The 18,943-nt window shown below is 42.4% G+C and overlaps 1 protein-coding gene across 1 annotated transcript; it reads left to right on the top strand.

Moving 5' to 3' along the window:
* Positions 1–7,829: 7,829 nt before the first annotated feature.
* On the top strand, positions 7,830–9,311 carry LOC119731951 (uncharacterized protein K02A2.6-like). The gene has a single exon (XM_038205279.1). The coding sequence runs from the start codon at positions 7,830–7,832 to the stop codon at positions 9,309–9,311; it is 1,482 nt and encodes a 493-aa protein (XP_038061207.1).
* The last annotated feature ends 9,632 nt before the right edge of the window (positions 9,312–18,943 follow it).

Raw genomic sequence — 18,943 nt, 5'->3', positions numbered from 1 at the left:
TGGGGGCGCTCTACAGCTTAGCAGGGGCAAAACAATCACTATTTTCGGGCTTAATATCTACCTCGGATAATATTTTTCTTTCATTTTTTTTTCAAAATATTGACTTTGGAGATATTCTGCTTGTCCTGAATGTGATTTTGTGTTAAAATTTAAAAGTTGCCTGCTATTATAGGGTACACACCTGTAAATCGATCCGCCAAGCTCATGAATAAAAGTTATACCCTCAAAATATTCTATATTAGAGAGTTCTGAGCGCCGTAAAATTGGGGAATTGAAGAGATATGGTAGTGAACCTCTAGCCCGGACTTGGGGCTTCCAATTCTGAGCATTTTGGATGCTATTGGGCTCGAAAGTGGCGCTATTTTGCCATGTTGTGGAGGGATCGTTTTTCAAGATGGCTACTTTTCCGCTTTGGGGAAAATAGGGGTCGTCTTCTTTGCGTGAAAATATCTCGAAAAGTCAATGGTCAACCCACCATAAATTGAAAAGAAAATGAAAGATGACACATTGACCATCATTTTTCTGTGCAGCTTGAATACCTGTGAGAGTTTTGAGTATTTTTAAAAGAATTTTGAAGTACGGGCATTTAGCACTAGTGTCTATGGGAGTTTATTTGCAGGTATGCACCCTATAAAGAATCACAAAGATGGCCGTTTCGCGCATGCGCTGTGCTGCGGCAGTGGTCTTTTCAGTGGGCGGAACCTACGGGGAGGGGGAAAAAGTGTTTTAAAGGTATCAACAAGGGTTTTTTGCCGTAACGGATGCTTCCAAATCATAAGGGAGCAGTAGGCTATCACCCGATTACAACAATTGATACTTGAAAAGGGGGGGGGGGGCATTTTGAGCTTAAAAGTAGCTGGAACTCAATTTATTGTCGCTGGGGGCGCTCTACAGCTTAGCAGGGGCAAAACAATCACTATTTTCGGGCTTAATATCTACCTCGGATAATATTTTTCTTTCATTTTTTTTTTCAAAATATTGACTTTGGAGATATTCTGCTTGTCCTGAATGTGATTTTGTGTTAAAATTTAAAAGTTGCCTGCTATTATAGGGTACACACCTGTAAATCGATCCGCCAAGCTCATGAATAAAAGTTATACCCTCAAAATATTCTATATCAGAGAGTTCTGAGCGCCGTAAAATTGGGGAATTGAAGAGATATGGTAGTGAACCTCTAGCCCGGACTTGGGGCTTCCAATTCTGAGCATTTTGGATGCTATTGGGCTCGAAAGTGGCGCTATTTTGCCATGTTGTGGAGGGATCGTTTTTCAAGATGGCTACTTTTCCGCTTTGGGGAAAATAGGGGTCGTCTTCTTTGCGTGAAAATATCTCGAAAAGTCAATGGTCAACCCACCATAAATTGAAAAGAAAATGAAAGATGACACATTGACCATCATTTTTCTGTGCAGCTTGAATACCTGTGAGAGTTTTGAGTATTTTTAAAAGAATTTTGAAGTACGGGCATTTAGCACTAGTGTCTATGGGAGTTTATTTGCAGGTATGCACCCTATAAAGAATCACAAAGATGGCCGTTTCGCGCATGCGCTGTGCTGCGGCAGTGGTCTTTTCAGTGGGCGGAACCTACGGGGAGGGGGAAAAAGTGTTTTAAAGGTATCAACAAGGGTTTTTTGCCGTAACGGATGCTTCCAAATCATAAGGGAGCAGTAGGCTATCACCCGATTACAACAATTGATACTTGAAAAGGGGGGGGGGGGCATTTTGAGCTTAAAAGTAGCTGGAACTCAATTTATTGTCGCTGGGGGCGCTCTACAGCTTAGCAGGGGCAAAACAATCACTATTTTCGGGCTTAATATCTACCTCGGATAATATTTTTCTTTCATTTTTTTTTTCAAATATTGACTTTGGAGATATTCTGCTTGTCCTGAATGTGATTTTGTGTTAAAATTTAAAAGTTGCCTGCTATTATAGGGTACACACCTGTAAATCGATCCGCCAAGCTCATGAATAAAAGTTATACCCTCAAAATATTCTATATTAGAGAGTTCTGAGCGCCGTAAAATTGGGGAATTGAAGAGATATGGTAGTGAACCTCTAGCCCGGACTTGGGGCTTCCAATTCTGAGCATTTTGGATGCTATTGGGCTCGAAAGTGGCGCTATTTTGCCATGTTGTGGAGGGATCGTTTTTCAAGATGGCTACTTTTCCGCTTTGGGGAAAATAGGGGTCGTCTTCTTTGCGTGAAAATATCTCGAAAAGTCAATGGTCAACCCACCATAAATTGAAAAGAAAATGAAAGATGACACATTGACCATCATTTTTCTGTGCAGCTTGAATACCTGTGAGAGTTTTGAGTATTTTTAAAAGAATTTTGAAGTACGGGCATTTAGCACTAGTGTCTATGGGAGTTTATTTGCAGGTATGCACCCTATAAAGAATCACAAAGATGGCCGTTTCGCGCATGCGCTGTGCTGCGGCAGTGGTCTTTTCAGTGGGCGGAACCTACGGGGAGGGGGAAAAAGTGTTTTAAAGGTATCAACAAGGGTTTTTTGCCGTAACGGATGCTTCCAAATCATAAGGGAGCAGTAGGCTATCACCCGATTACAACAATTGATACTTGAAAAGGGGGGGGGGGGGCATTTTGAGCTTAAAAGTAGCTGGAACTCAATTTATTGTCGCTGGGGGCGCTCTACAGCTTAGCAGGGGCAAAACAATCACTATTTTCGGGCTTAATATCTACCTCGGATAATATTTTTCTTTCATTTTTTTTTTCAAAATATTGACTTTGGAGATATTCTGCTTGTCCTGAATGTGATTTTGTGTTAAAATTTAAAAGTTGCCTGCTATTATAGGGTACACACCTGTAAATCGATCCGCCAAGCTCATGAATAAAAGTTATACCCTCAAAATATTCTATATCAGAGAGTTCTGAGCGCCGTAAAATTGGGGAATTGAAGAGATATGGTAGTGAACCTCTAGCCCGGACTTGGGGCTTCCAATTCTGAGCATTTTGGATGCTATTGGGCTCGAAAGTGGCGCTATTTTGCCATGTTGTGGAGGGATCGTTTTTCAAGATGGCTACTTTTCCGCTTTGGGGAAAATAGGGGTCGTCTTCTTTGCGTGAAAATATCTCGAAAAGTCAATGGTCAACCCACCATAAATTGAAAAGAAAATGAAAGATGACACATTGACCATCATTTTTCTGTGCAGCTTGAATACCTGTGAGAGTTTTGAGTATTTTTAAAAGAATTTTGAAGTACGGGCATTTAGCACTAGTGTCTATGGGAGTTTATTTGCAGGTATGCACCCTTCAATGCAACCTGGGATCAACCTCGTTTGAACTGCGTCAAGCAGGACGCCCCGACCATCCTCCCACTAAAGCCTGATATCAAATCATTTGGCGTATTAAGCTTAGGATACTCCAAGGTGTGTGGATGGGTTTTGTAGCTTTTTGATGCTGTTAGTCTATACAGAACAAGGTGTATAAGACATCAGAATCAATTTCTCGTGACAACGGATCGAGAAAAAAACCAGAGTGATTTTTTTTAGTTAAAATGCAATAATCATATACAAACAGAAAATTGAGAGTTGTTTAATGCTTATGACGAATATTCCCGATTAAAGAAACATATTGAAAGAGTTACATGTATGCAGGGGTGAGTAAAAAAAAAAACGAAACCCAAATGTCAGGGCTATTGTTTTTGTTTTGCATGTAGCACTTTCAAAATCTAGGATATGAAAGCCGAATTCATTAGCTTTTTTAAGTACAAGGATCACTCAAATCACTTGCGTAGTTTACAAGGGAACGTTTTCTGGAGAAGAGTGAAACTTCAACAAATTAGGTTTTGAGCATTCTTCTTCGGATTTTGAGTGGTGTTATATCTATATTATTATCATTTATTATTTATTTTCAAGCGCTCGCGATCAGAAGGCCGAATTGCGGCTTAATGTACAATAAAATGATTTCAAATATTAAAATCACAGTTTAAATCACAGTAGCCATTACATTAAAATAATATATGCATTATTAGATATAAAAATACACTGAAGATAAAATTGTTATTGGACACGAACAAAATACATGGACAGCAGATGATCCTATGTGCCTTTCAGTGCAATAAGCCTTTTCGAAGTTCCAACTGCGCATTCATAACCTGTGACAACGCGCATTGTTTGTCTCAAATGGCCTTTGACAACATCGCGCCACTGACTTTACAAAAAGGCTGTTTGTGCATTGTGGGTACTGTCAAAGGGCATTTGAGACAAATAATGTGCGTTGTCACAGGCTACGAATGCGCGCAGTTGGAACTCCGAAAAGGCTTATTCATTATTAGAGTTCCAACCGCGTACCTCTACGATGTTCCATTTTCCGATCACTTCAGCTACCGTCTCTGTCAGTGAAGATAACATTGGGCCGAAGATGGCGACCTTGACCGGCGGCTCGTAAAGGAACTCGTACAACCTGTTCAAGGCCACAGGCAAACTCCCCTTTAAACAGAGTTTAAACAAAAGAAAAACAAATCAATGAGTATTTTTTTATAACTTAGAACAAAGACGTCAAATATTTTAGATTTCTTATTTTAAATTTACAAACCGAATTTACCTAGTTTAGAATTAAACATCAAATTTCATATAAATGTTATACTTGAAACGCATAAATACACAGACTGTGACAGTTAAGGAATTCCTATTGGTCGGGTGCCCGTCACGTTACTGGATATAAACTACTCCATTAAATATTCTTAAGTTACACTTAACGTTGCATTTTAATATAATTAATCATGATTAAAGCTTTAGTTGTATGCATTTCAAATTTACCTCAAATAGTACTGAGGCGAGGATAATATAACTCCTTTTATCATGCAATCAACACTGGGTTTGGAGATAAGCACTGCCCACACACTTTCCATGAACCACCAATCCAATTTTGCGAAATCCTCACGTGACTACGATGGCTTGACTGTAGTCACGAGTCGGCCATATTAAATTGAAAGCGAGGTAAACTCTTCATTTTTTGGAAATTGCGAGTAGAAACGAAAGCAATGAAATGAAAGTTTATTACATGTTAATGTCTGTCTGCTCTCACTGATGAATAAATTAAAATTTGTGATTAAACATACCTTAATGGTTTAAGCCTCATTTGAAAAAAAAAATGAAAGCGAGGCTTGGAACGCACTCCAATCATAAAATAGTCTGGCACCATCCCATTCAACAGTTGACAATTGATAAAATAGATTCGGGGAACACGATCAAAAATGGTTTCCTCGAGATTAAGGTATATTCGCCATGAGGTCAGCAACCTCGTGTACCAATGCAAGAAAGTGCTCATTATCTTTCCGCGCAATATCTGCTTATTCCCAATGACTGGTATGACACAACGCACTCCCTCCTCGATAGTGCAGCATACAGGTGATTTCCGTCTGTTCCTCTTTAACCAATGAGAACTATACTCCATCTACACATGCATCCTTGTCTTAATCACGATTGAGGTAGTCACTGAGCTTTTGGATGATGGAGGGATTTTGGTTTTACCTCGTACAGGATAAACTTGTGTTCCCGGATAGTGTACTTTTGAAAACTTGAAAGAAATCCGATGAGATATTTTTTAAAGGAAAAAGCAGGACATGCTGATTTTTAATTTCATCGTGTAGTTCCTTTTCTCTCAGTGACCGGGAGCTTAAACATTTGTCAGAAATGTTCAAATGAACCATAAAACAGGGAATTGTTCACATGAACCACAAAGGGCAACTGACTTTATAGGTGAATCATGTAATGATTTTTGGAAAGTTTGAAACAAAGAAATTTACTGGGGCAGGGTTTGAACCTGCTACCTCCGGATTACCGTTTGGGTGCTCTACCAATTGAGCTATCCAGCCCAATGTTGGCGGTTCTCGAATTCGTGAATGCGTTTGTCCAAGGGGTGCTATGGTCAGAAGCCATAAATCCGTATCATGCCATGCAGCCAGGGATCACACCCAAAGTCACGATACAGACCTTGGTAACAGCAAACTGGAATCACTCAGAGAGAATACGGCATTTTATTACAACTTTTCAAATGAACCACAGAGGGAACTGACTATCGGTGAAAAAAAAACAATTAGTTTGAAAGGTTGAGCAAAGAAATTGACTGGGGCGGGGCTTGAACCTACGACCTCCGGATTGCCGTTACTGTCTTTGCTCAAGGGACGCTAGTTAGAAGCCTTAAACCCGTATACAACCAGGGATCACGCCCAATTCTTGATGCAGACCTACGAAATAGCAAAATTTTATCAGAACTGTGTTTTCTCTCAGTGACCGGGAGTTCAAACGTTTGTATTAAAGTGCATCTTCTTAGTTCCCATCCGACCGGACGCGAGGCCCCGCGTCGAACATCCACCTCACCTCCCCCCCCCCCCCCCCCCCCAAACTCACCCGAGGCTCCCCTGTAATTCCTGGAACGGCTCCGGCGCACGAACAGAACAGAAGCACTTCCCTGGGCTGCTTCTGAAACAACGTCCGGGGGGAAATGACCCCCTGATTACTTACTGAGCTCATGTATTGTTAAGCCAGCCACTCATGTGTCCTCTCCTGGCGACTAATCGTGTTATAAATTGCAGGCAGCACACGATGACGTTTTGACAAGCAATTACTCACTGCTAATTTCTACCGACTCTTTCAGTGCTTACGAGCACAACAAAGGCGTGCTGCTATTTTGGCTCTTGTCTACACTCTTCCTTTCCTTTCATCATTTCCACAGAAGTACATGTTTACTCAGTTTAGAAAATAGCAAATAAACAATATTTTCAGTTGAAGAGTTTGTTTTTCGATAGGCATCTTTGACTGTTGGCATTGTGGACAAGTGAGGTTTCGTCGATGAATGATGGGGAAATGTAATCACTAACAGGAACATGGACGGTATGGAAACCAAATGCAAAGTACCAGATTTTCAATGCTTCATTTCAAGTTTGTTTTTACCGTTATTTTGTTCATTTTGTTTTCAAGGTTGTCATGTATTATGTTTTTTTTTACCATTTGTGTGCACACTGAGCAGCTATATGATCAAATAGATGTCCCGATGTCACGGTCACGCAGAATTGAAGGTTTCTCCTTATTTCCGTGGTGAGTACACGTGGCCATTTTAATCAACCAAAAAAAACCCCGAAGACATACGGTGAGCTTCCCGAGGAGAGAGGCGAAAGTTTCCGATCCGGCAAAACCATTGGCGATTTGATAAAAAAAAACTCTTTCTCCACCCTCGGTACGGTGGACCCATGTGTCGTATGGCACGAACTACATGTTATCAAATAAAAGGAGTTCCAAGATGGCAGCTCGCTATGAACGAGTCTTACTCTATCAGTGTCTATGGATTGCGGTGAGTCCGTTCCAGTTATTTCCCTAAGATATTACATGGTGGCAGCGCTGGGTTTCTAATATACCCGCGGACATTTAGGGCATAGTATTCTAACGTCACTTGACTTTTTGGACACGTAACAAGGGCATTTTTACGTCGGAAATTCACCGCACGAGTGACGGTTCAGAACAATGGCACAAACTCCACAACAGGGGGCGCACTCTCGCGCACCGCTGATCGGTCGCCTCGACATATGATGAGGTGGAAGATATCCGTAACTATGTTGAGCGGCTGAACTTGTATTTTCAAGCAAATGACATTGCTCAGGAGAAAAAGACAGCTGTTCTGTTAAGTGCAGTCGGTCCAACCGTGTATAAAACTGCTAAAAGTCTTGCAGAGCCTACCCCAGTAACTGAGAAAACATACACAGAACTGTTGAGTTGTTGATCGCCCACTATGGACCCAAACGCCTGGTTGTGTCAGAGCGTTTTCGCTTCTACAAAAGGGATCAACAGCCATCAGAGACCATTGCACAGTATGCCATGACACTTCAAAACTTGGCCAGTACATGTAAATTTGGCCAGTTTCTCGACGACGCATTGCGAGACAGGCTTGTGTGTGGTCTGACCAGCAACAATATCCAGAAACATCTTCTCACCAAAGATGGTCTCACCTTCAAAGCAGCCGTGGACTTGGCCAAAACCCTTGAAACAGCTGTCAAGGACTTGCGTGAATTTAAGAACAGCCCTAATGCAGACACAGTATCAGTTCACGCACTACACCGAAACGCCAAGCAACCGTACAAGCAACCGTACAAGCCAATCGTTCAAACAGCCACCCCACAGACACGTGCCAAACCTCAACAAGGCGGGAAGAGATGCAGTAGATGCGGCAGAGATCCAAGCCACCAATCCTGTCCAGCAAGTGGACAAAAGTGTAACTACTGCCAGAAACTTGGTTACTTCTCGGTAGTGTGTCGCGCTAAACCGAAGAAGTTGCATACAGTACAGCACGATCCAACTGACAGCGATGATGGGGACACTGAAACTAATGATTTCTTCGTTGGAACAGTGCATCACACCAGCCATGACATACTAAATGGTGATGTGTGGAGACAACCTATCAAAGTGCAGGGACAGATGGTGCAGTTCCTGCTAGATACAGGTTCGGAAGTCAACATCCTACCCGCTAACGTGTACAAATCACTGAAACTCAGTGATAAGACATTGCAGCCAACGATACTTCGCTTGCATGGCTACTTTGGTGGCAAGGCCAAACCTCTTGGACAAAAGAAACTGTCATGTGAAATGAAGAATCGTCAGTACTCGTTGGTGTTCCAGATTCTTGCCAGTGGTCAGCCTGTCATTGGCAAGACAGCATGTGAAGCACTTGGTCTGATACAGCGGGTGTACACCATGGTGAACCGAGACAACGTGTTTGAAGGCACAGGTTGTCTTGAAGGCCCACCGGTTAACATAAAGTTAACCGACTCCGCTACTCCATACTGTGTGACCGCTCCTCGCAGAATCCCCTTGCCCCTACTTCCCCAGTTGAAGCAAGAACTGGAAAAGATGGAAACCCAAGGTATCGTGAAGCGCATCACTGAGCCGACAGAGTGGTGTGCTCCAATCGTGATTGTACCCAAGAAGAACAACCAGATTCGACTCTGTGTTGATCTGCGACAACTGAATAAAGCTGTGCAGAGGGAGCGTTTCACTATCCCCAGCCTGGAAGAGGTTTTGGGAAAGATTGTTGGTGCACAAGTGTTCTCCTTACTCGATGCAAAGCACGGGTTTTGGCAGATACCCCTTGCTAGTGACAGTCAGAAATTGACAACCTTCATAACTCCATTTGGGCGTTTCTGTTTTACGCGACTCCCTTTCGGCATCACATCAGCGCCTGAGTTGTATCAGCGTATTATGTGTGACCTACTCGTCAATCTGGATGGGGTAGTTGTCTACATGGATGATATTCTCATCACCGCCGAACACAGGCAGAGCACGATCAACGTGTGCATCGTGTAGTCCAAATCCTACAGAAAGCTGGCTTGAGGCTAAACAAAGAGAAATCAAAGTTTTCCCAAGAGACGGTTACCTTTCTGGGTCTACAGCTAGACAAGGATGGTATACATGCTGATCCTTCGAAGATCACAGCAATCGTTCAGATGCCCCCACCAACATCAAAGGATGAAGTCAAGAGGCTCATGGGCATGGTCAATTGGTTGTCCCGCTTCATCCCGAACGCAGCATCAGTTGCAGCCCCAATCACTGATCTCCTGAAAGACAACGTTGACTGGATGTGGGGAGCACAACAGAAGATTGCATTCCGACACCTCAAGACACTCCTCACCAGATCACCCACATTGGCCTTCTATGACCCCGCTAAACCTACCATGGTCAGCGCAGATGCCAGTAGCTATGGGCTGGGAGGATGCTTACTACAGCAGCACGAAGATGAGACATGGAAGCCAGTCGCTTACTGTTCCCGTACCCTGACTCCTGCCGAGAGGAAGTATGCCCAAATCGAGAAAGAGTTGTTGGCCAGCGTATGGGCATGCGAGAGATTTTATGTCTACATCAGAGGACTTCACGTGACCCTACAAACCGACCACAAACCACTGGTGTCTTTGATCAATTCAAAGGACCTCTGTGACGCACCACTGAGATGCCAGCGCTTACTGATGCGCCTCATGAAATTCCACTGTACAGCTGTCTACTCACCAGGCAAGACCCTAGTCGTTGCAGATACCCTGTCTAGAGCTCCAGTTCATACAGACCAGACAGCTGATGACAGTGATGATCTCGCAGCAGAAATTGCAGCACACGTGAGCATGGTAACAAGCCAGTGGCCAGCCTCGGATGCCAAACTTGCAGAAATCACAGATGAGACAGTGCAAGACAACGTATTGTCCCTAGTATCGTCGTACGTGAAAGACAGCTGGCCGAAGTACATCAAGGACGTAGATCCTGATGTCAAGCGATACTGGGAGGAACAAGATAAGATAAGCCAGATCAACGGCATACTGACATATGGGGACCGCATCATCATCCCACAGAAGATGCAGCAGGAAATGCTGGAGAAACTCCATGAGGGTCACCATGGGGTCACCAAGAGCCGACTCCGTGCAAATCAAGCCATATGGTGGCCTGGAATCGGTACTGACATCGCGCAGCACATTCAACAATGCGAGTTTTGCAGAGAAAAGCAACCAGCACAGAAGGCGGAACCCCTGATGTCAACACCTTTACCCCAACGAGCATGGCAACGAATCGCGTGTGATCTTGCAGAGCTGAAAGGGAAGGTGTACTTAGTGATCGTTGACTACTACTCGAGGTGGATCGAGATTCATCACCTTGTGAAGACAACAGCCTTAGCAGTCATCAACTTCATGAAAACTACCTTTGCACGATATGGGATCCCTGAAGTTGTTGTATCAGATAACGGCCCACAATTCCTGGGAGAGTTTCAACAGTTTGCTAGAGAGTTTGGCTTCAACCACATTACCACCAGTCCACACTATCCCCAAGCAAATGGGCAGGCCGAAAAAGCTGTCCATGTGGCCAAGAGTATCCTGCGTCAACCAGATCCCATACGAGCTCTCATGACATACCGCGCGACCCCACTTCCAAGTCTTGGTGTCAGTCCGGCAAGTCTGATGATGGGCCGAGAGTTACGCACTACCCTACCAATGTTGCCCAAGAATCTCCTTCAGAAACCAATCAACCAGACAAAGTTGAAACAAGCAGACGCTGCATCCAAGTCCAAGGGAGAAGTCTACTTCAACCAGAAACATGGCGCCAAGGCATTGGATCAACTGGAAACAGGAGCCCGGGTGAAGATCAGAACAAAGGGCAAACTTGGTCCAATCGGAGAGGTCCTCTGTAAAGCAGACACACCCCGTTCTTACATCGTGAGAGTGAATGGCGCAGAATATCGTCGGAACAGGCGGCATATTGTCCGGATGCCACAACCACCACCTGAGCCAGACTTCGAGATCCAACTGGAGGATCCAGTCCAACAAAACCCAGATGCTCAGCAACAGGGAGTGAGACAGTCTCAGCGAATGAGGAAACCACCAGCATGGCAGCAGGATTACGTCATGTACTAGAACACTGAACTGTCCTCACTCCATCACTCAATCACTCAATCACTCAATCACTCATTACTCGGTTAAAATCAATCAATCTTGCATTATCTCGCACTCATCTCTGAATTACAAATTCATTCTGATTTAATTCAAGAACTCTAGAAATCTGCTTGAACCAAGAACATTGGACTCTAGGAGCTGATTTGGAACACTCAACATTTTGCAGACACTTTCTAACATTGAACACCCAGACTCAATCATGTGCATTGTAAATGTGTTTTCTTAACCAGTTTATTTTGTTCTAGAAAAGGGGGAGATGTCGTATGGCACGAACTACATGTTATCAAATAAAAGGAGTTCCAAGATGGCAGCTCGCTATGAACGAGTCTTACTCTATCAGTGTCTATGGATTGCGGTGAGTCCGTTCCAGTTATTTCCCTAAGATATTACACCATGGTGGACGAAACCGACGCAACCCAACGTATACGACTAATGAATTAATTCAGGTTGATTTCTAAGGAAAAATACAACTTTCAGGGGCGGATCGCGGGGGGGGGGAGGGGTTTAATCGGCAAAAAAAGTCGGGGGAGGGGCTCGTACCATACTCTCAATGGGAACGCTGTTCAAATCCGTCGATTATTAACACTATATATCAGAAAAGTGTACATATAGGCCTACCCCCAACCAAGCTGCCTCTGTCCTATTTTGTGCAAAGGCGGACATTATAACCTGTATAACAATTTGGGTGTCAGATCAGGCCGGGGGCGCATTTTTTTCATGAATTTCTATGGATTTTTTTTTGGGGGGACAGAGCAGGGTTTTTGGACCCCCCCCCCCAGTCGTTATCCACGGAGCCATCTCCTGTCTAACGTCTGATATGTCAAAGCATGCAGATTTATGCAAGCAGCGCAATCGGAGTCAACTTTACTAAAGCATGACGTCATTTCATTCCAAAATCAGGACTTGCGCTGTGATTGGTCAATTCGAATGCAGCGTTTTGTAATACAACAACAGCCGGGAGCGCATTCGCGTAACATGGTAACATGATACCTGCATGATACTGAGCGCCGCGCGCCGTGACATTTTTTTTTTTAATCCATGTCTATGACGAGCAACGGGTGAATGACCGAAGACCCGATAGACCTGTAGAAAGCGCCTGCTGATTGGTCAAAATCTAGGACGTCAAGAGGCGGGGTCTTGCCTAATTAATCAGCAAATCTGTTCGCGCATATATAGACTCCCCCCCCCCCCCCCCCACCCGCTTGACTTTACGCAGAGTTGTAATGGAATAAATGACAAGTCAGTCGTAAGTCAAAGCGTAACCGAGGTCGCTAGAAACAATGAAAAAAAATATTGCCTTTGTTGGTCTCACTCGACTCGAGACTGGATGATTTATGACTGGGTGACTGAGTGATCGACTTGTGAATGACTTTTCGTTAACTTGTGATTGACTCATGAATGACTTGTGGTTGACTTACTTGACTTGTGATCGACTCATTAATGACTTGTGAATGACTTGTAAATGGCTTGCGGATGACTTGTAAATGACTTGTGAATGACTTGTAAATGACTTGTGAATGACTTGTAAATGACTTGTGAATGACTTGTGAATGACTTGTGAATGACTTGTAAATGACTTGTAAATGACTTGTAAATGACTTGTGAATGACTTGTAAATGACTTGTGAATGACTTGTAAATGACTTGTGAATGACTTGTAAATGACTTATGAATGACTTGTGAATGACTTGTGAATGACTTGCGGATGACTTGTAAATGACTTGTGAATGACTTGTGAATGACTAGTAAATGACTTGTGAATGACTTGTGAATGACTTGTGAATGACCTGTGAATGACTTGTGAATGACTTGTAAATGACTTGTGAATGACTTGTAAATGACTTGTGAATGACTTGTGATTGACTTGCAAATGTCTTGTGAATGGCATGTGAATGACTTGTGATTGACTTGAGGACAAGTGCTTGTCTTCTCGTTGACTCGTGATTGACTTATGATTGATTTGTTATGACTTGTCAGGACTTTAAAGCACTTCTGCCAAGGACTTGAATCATTCCCCCCCCCCTTTTTATTCCAGGCTGAACTTAATGAGCAAAATTGCTTGTTTTTTGGTTATTTTCTTTTCAAGCTGATTTTAAACTGCAGACCGAGGAAGATAATTATTAAAATCCCGAGGCTGGGTTGTAGGCCTACTGCTTCATATTGGTTAAAGCCGAGGGATTAGGATTAATCGCATAACCCCCCCCCCCCCCCCCCCCCCCCGATTTCATCCTCCCTATAATCCGATTCAAATTAATTCAGCTAGCGGGATGGTCATGAAAACAACCCGTCATATCTTGGTTAGGGAAAGGATTTAAATTAAATCCTCCTTTTCCACAGAGATTGCAATGTCAAGTTGAAAAGCTATACAAGAGATCAATTTTCATCATCCTCTTTAAATTAGCCATCTGACATTTTAAATTAGTCATCTGACATTTTCTAAGTTCATATTTAATTCAGAATGACAGGATGTTCCCGTGGGCATTGAAACGTTGCCTTAGCGTTCGAGTCCATCACAAGTCGATTCACATTGCGATAAAGGAATGACAACAGATTTTATTTGGATATCTCGTGACCCAACTTAAGGCTATAGACGACTTGTGATTGACCATGGAGAACTAACAGCGAACAACCCGATTTTTTTTCCATTTTCTGCTAGTAGGAGATTTAGTTTTTTTTCTACCGACTCTTTCAGGGCTTACGAGCACAACAAAGGCGTGCGGCTATTTTGCCTCATCTCGACACTCTTCCTTTCTTTCTTTTCATCATTTCCACAGAAGTACATGTATACTCAATTTAGAAAATAGCAAATAAACAATATTTTCAGTTGAACAGTTTGTTTTTTGATAGATAATTAAAATGCATAAAAATGCATCTTGTACTTTTGTTCCTACATGAAAACGGAACGAAGTGGGCTACTGTTTTAAAAAGGGTCCATAACCGTGGCATCAACCGCATTTGAGTTTTGGGACACCAAATTAATACATGTACCGTAAAAGAACATTTTATTCTGAGTTGCTGGTGAACAAATTATAATCGCCCGAAAATAATCAGCATGCCAGGGACGAAAATGAAATTTAGCTCACAAAGCCAAAGACAATTACTCAGAGATATGAAATAAAAATTCAAGATTATAAAAAGGGACATCTTGAAAAGGTTTATTGTAACGCAACGAACCGACTCCATAAAACGGACAATTTTGGAATTGAAATTGTGGGTCCCCTGAATCAAAATTTGATCAAATTTGTATACGCATGCGACCTTGGCTGTTAGACCCTTGTGTACGAGAAAGCACTAGTCGAAATAACCGAATTTTGGGTCGTTCTTTCGTTTCAATTTGGAATGGTTATTTTCATGAGAGGTCACGTAAGAGAAATGAATGCGAATAGACCCTTTGCGTTGATTGCTGGAATACTGCCGAGAATGTCCTTTGTCGTTTTAATTTAGTTACAGCGAGTGCAAAACAGATTCGATAATGCCCATCCAAGCAATGCAAAGCATGTCACGTTAACTCCACCGTGATACAAGTAAAAGTTGGACCTTAAAATGACGTGCGTGTGTGCATGTACATAACACATGCACAGGGTGACCAATTAGAAGCAAAAAAAGATAATTAAAAAAGAACATGTGGCCCGATCAATTTCATAAAAACAATACAACGATAAAGTACATGTCATCGACTAGTAACTGTGGAATTTTCTCTTCATTTGCATACTCTATTACCACGTTATGACTATTTTAATAAAAAGATCACAACATTCAGCTGTCCACCACTGATCATTTACCGTTCTACGAACTGATGAATACCTATCAAATGCAATGAAACACAAACGTTTTCCCACCTCCATGAATGAACATGAACTTGCAAAGGAAAACAGACAAAAATCGCCATACACTTTTCAGAAATAAACAGTGGACTTGATCCTCATAATATATATATTCAAAACACAAAATCTGACAGTAAACGTAATGTTTCAGTCTTGACTCAAATTATTAAAATCTCATTTGTATTTGAATGCCTGTGTGAAATCTGTAATTCTCACTCAGCTCAATAGCTTCCAATGGCATTCCATGCATGTACGGTTATAAAAATAGGTTCTCTTAGTAAAACATGCATAACTTCTGATAACACGGATCAATTTCAGTAATTCTCTTCTTGTTTTCAGATGAGTGGAAAAACAATGCTCTTTTAAAGACACATCTCATTCGTGTATCAAAGTAGATGCTTTTTAAGATTTCTAAAATTAATCCAGGTCCTTTTTTTTGCAAAATGACAAACATTTCTCGAGTTCTAAATTCATTTTCGATGACATGTTCTTTTTAAGAACGCGTTCTTTTAAAAATATTTAAGGGTATAGCAATGCAAACCCATGGGCTTCAAATTAAAAGCCAGGTCATGCAATTCAGTGCGGATGCTATCAAGACTCTTGATGATTCTTGAATTATGGAACGACCCTCTTTAACACGTACGCCGATAGATTTCGATCTTTCACTCTTTCATATAAATTAAAATCCACACTGAACTGTGTGTGGGCAATGCAGTGGAACTGGCATTTCTCACATTCCGCGGCCGCACGAGGAGTCGTCGGGAAACTTAAGCAACGGGTGGTTTTTCCCTTTTATTCCTTGGGGAAATAATAGCCATCTATCGCTCTTCAACATTCAAACACGATGTAACTATGGGTCGTTTGATGTTCGGGAATTAAAAGTGGCCCAATAGTGTTTAATGTACAACCGGTAGATTTGTTGTTAATCTGTTGACTTTTTTCAACAACAATGTTCGATACGTTTTGTACATTAAAACCGTACCGGGAGCCAAGGATGATGTTCGGTATAGCCGAATGTTCGGTATAGCGGTGTTCGGTATAGCGACGTTCCACTGTACCAGATCAAATCAGGTTTACAGAGTAAATGCTTTCTAATTTACTTTCTTTTTCATGAAAGTGGCCTTTCATTGATTATTTCGTTTCTTCAATTACTGAGGATATTAATTCATCCTCTCTTAAAGAGATCCTCAGAACGGGCACTTTATACACCTTACGGTCAAGCTAGAGCACGTAAGAACGAGGAGAAAGGAATTAAGACACTTTTTCTTTTCAGTTTTATCAGGTTTACAGACTGCTATCGAGTGCTTTCGAGTATACCTGACCCTTTCTCGATATTTTGTTTTTAATTACTGGGGAACGCAGTTTACGAGTTTCTCATAAGTGCATATGGTAGGCCTACGCCTGACGGACTAGTTAACACGTAAGAAAGGGAAGGCAGGTCTGGAATTATAGGGACAATTTTTTTTCATGTTCAGATTTAGAGTTGAGGAATTTACCACCCAAATGAAATGAATGAACCTGCATAATTAGTTTGCAAAATGAAATGCTCATTCGCCTGTCGGGTCTGCCGGGATTCGAACCCCGGCTACAGGGATGGATGGAGACGAAAGTGCTACAAGGCCGACATGGCCGAGTAATAAACAAAATGAGTTTTTCGTCCGACCTTACTTTTTTTTCATTTTCCCCTCCCAAGACGGCGGATTTTCCAAAATGGTGGAGGGATTCTTCAGATTTCTCGACTATTTTCCTGATACAAAATTGTGTCCAAAGGAGCCATAACCCTTTCTACATAACTATACAATTGCGTTGGAAACAAGTAAAAAGACAATATGACAATTGTTATGTGCAAAATGTATTGCAAATGTATTAATGTAAAAAAGGAGACGGCAGGGGGAAACAAAGAAGCGGGCGTGGACGAGAAACTGGTGGGTTTTTTTGGGTTATTTTTTTTTACATTTGCCTTTTAGGCCAACTGCGCAACTTATAAACAACAATTTTAAACAACTTTTAAAGGCGTATAGAATTATGTGCACAGTTATCCCAAATAATCCTCCCGAATTATTGTCAAAAGGCTTACTTGGATTGGCAAACTGGTACTATACTCCCCGTGAATTTATTCCGTCTGGCTTGCTGAATCCGCTGAGCTGAAACTTCAACAGGTTAGGTTTTGAGCATTTTTCTTTGGATTTCGAGTGGCGTTATTATTGGAATGAAACAAAATGTATGGAAAGCAAATACCTCAGTATCAGCCACGTGTAGCACAAGGGTGTAGTTCGGTAAAATATCGCTTCTGTTGTTGATGTCCACGATCGCTCCTTTCGCACCCACCAGAGCACTGTAGCCGAAGAAACGGCTCCAGCCGTCCTTTTCCGACAGCGGGAACAGCCCGCCGATGTGCAGGGGAGCCGCAGGGCGCGCGTCCACGGCAGAGAAGCATCCGTGGCCCGCTAGCACCAAGAAAGTCCCCAGTAAACTCGGCAGTAGCATGATCAATCGGTAGGCTAATCTATACACGCTAGTAAAATAACATTTTTTTGCTGCTGAATGAAGTTCAGCACTCAAGCATCTCAGTGCGCGTCGCGTCAGATCTGATATTTTAAGAGCGACGGCAGGTTTTAAACAAACTTAATTTCATAACTATTTCACCGCGCATCAATCAACAGGCAGTGATCACGGACCGTTCCATTCATCAAAAAGAGGAATCAACAAGAAGAGGGGGAAGTTATGCTAATCAGCCGATGCGCAATGTGTTGGATGCCGCACAATGCTTACAAAATAGGCGTGGTCTCCAGGGGAGGGATGCACATACATGTTATGCATATTTATGAGCAAGTAATCATTAATTTAGTCTGGTTCCCTAGACCTGACAATTATTCCCGACGCTCACGTCTAAATTGTAGGTCAGGCAGCCTCCGTGGCAAAAAAACACCATGACGACATTGACAGCCTTTTTTCAAAGCTCGGCTTCGTTTCCGATTCGCTTTAACACTTATAACTTTTAATGTTCTGATCAAATATGTAAATAAATCACTCGCTCCGTAATCCATACAGCTATGATAATACAGTTTGATATTTCTGTAAGATAACATTGACTAATGTTTATACCTCTGGTTCTTTTCAGAACCATTCTCAGTTGAGAAATTATTCGCACATGGTGTTCCTGCAAACCTTTCATTATTTAGTATCTCCACCATGCAAAGCCTCAAATCTTACTTACTTGCTCATAAATAATGCATGTGTATACATCCCCTCCCCTTCAGACCACGCCAAGTGAGCGCTTGCCAATCCCACGCCGTCCAGCTGCTATCCATATCACAACAAGGGCGGATCCAGAACACAATTTTGGAGGGGGCCAAAAAAAATTTGGTCCCCAAAAAAGTGGGTCAACAAATTACGGCGTGGGGTTCGGGGCGCGGCCCGCTTAAGGGCCCCGACATTTTTTTGGATTCTAGATGCTCTGTGGTGCGATCTGAGGCTATTTCTGACCACTTTAACCAATGTTTTTTTGAGGAAAAGATGGTGGTGTACTCATTGCCTGCCTTTATTGCGATGTCACATAAAAAAAAAAAATGGTTTCGTGGGGGGGGGGGGGGGGGGGGTCATGGCCCCCTTTGGCTCCCTTTGGTTTACAATTTTCCTACGTCTCAGGTGAAGTCTGATAAGAAAATGTCAAATAAATTACAAAT

The sequence above is a fragment of the Patiria miniata genome, unplaced genomic scaffold, assembly GCF_015706575.1.
Source record: "Patiria miniata isolate m_02_andy unplaced genomic scaffold, ASM1570657v1 HiC_scaffold_1, whole genome shotgun sequence".
NCBI lineage: Eukaryota > Metazoa > Echinodermata > Asteroidea > Valvatida > Asterinidae > Patiria > Patiria miniata.
Note: the sequence above shows the minus strand (reverse complement) of the source record. Positions and strands in the feature narration are given on the sequence as shown.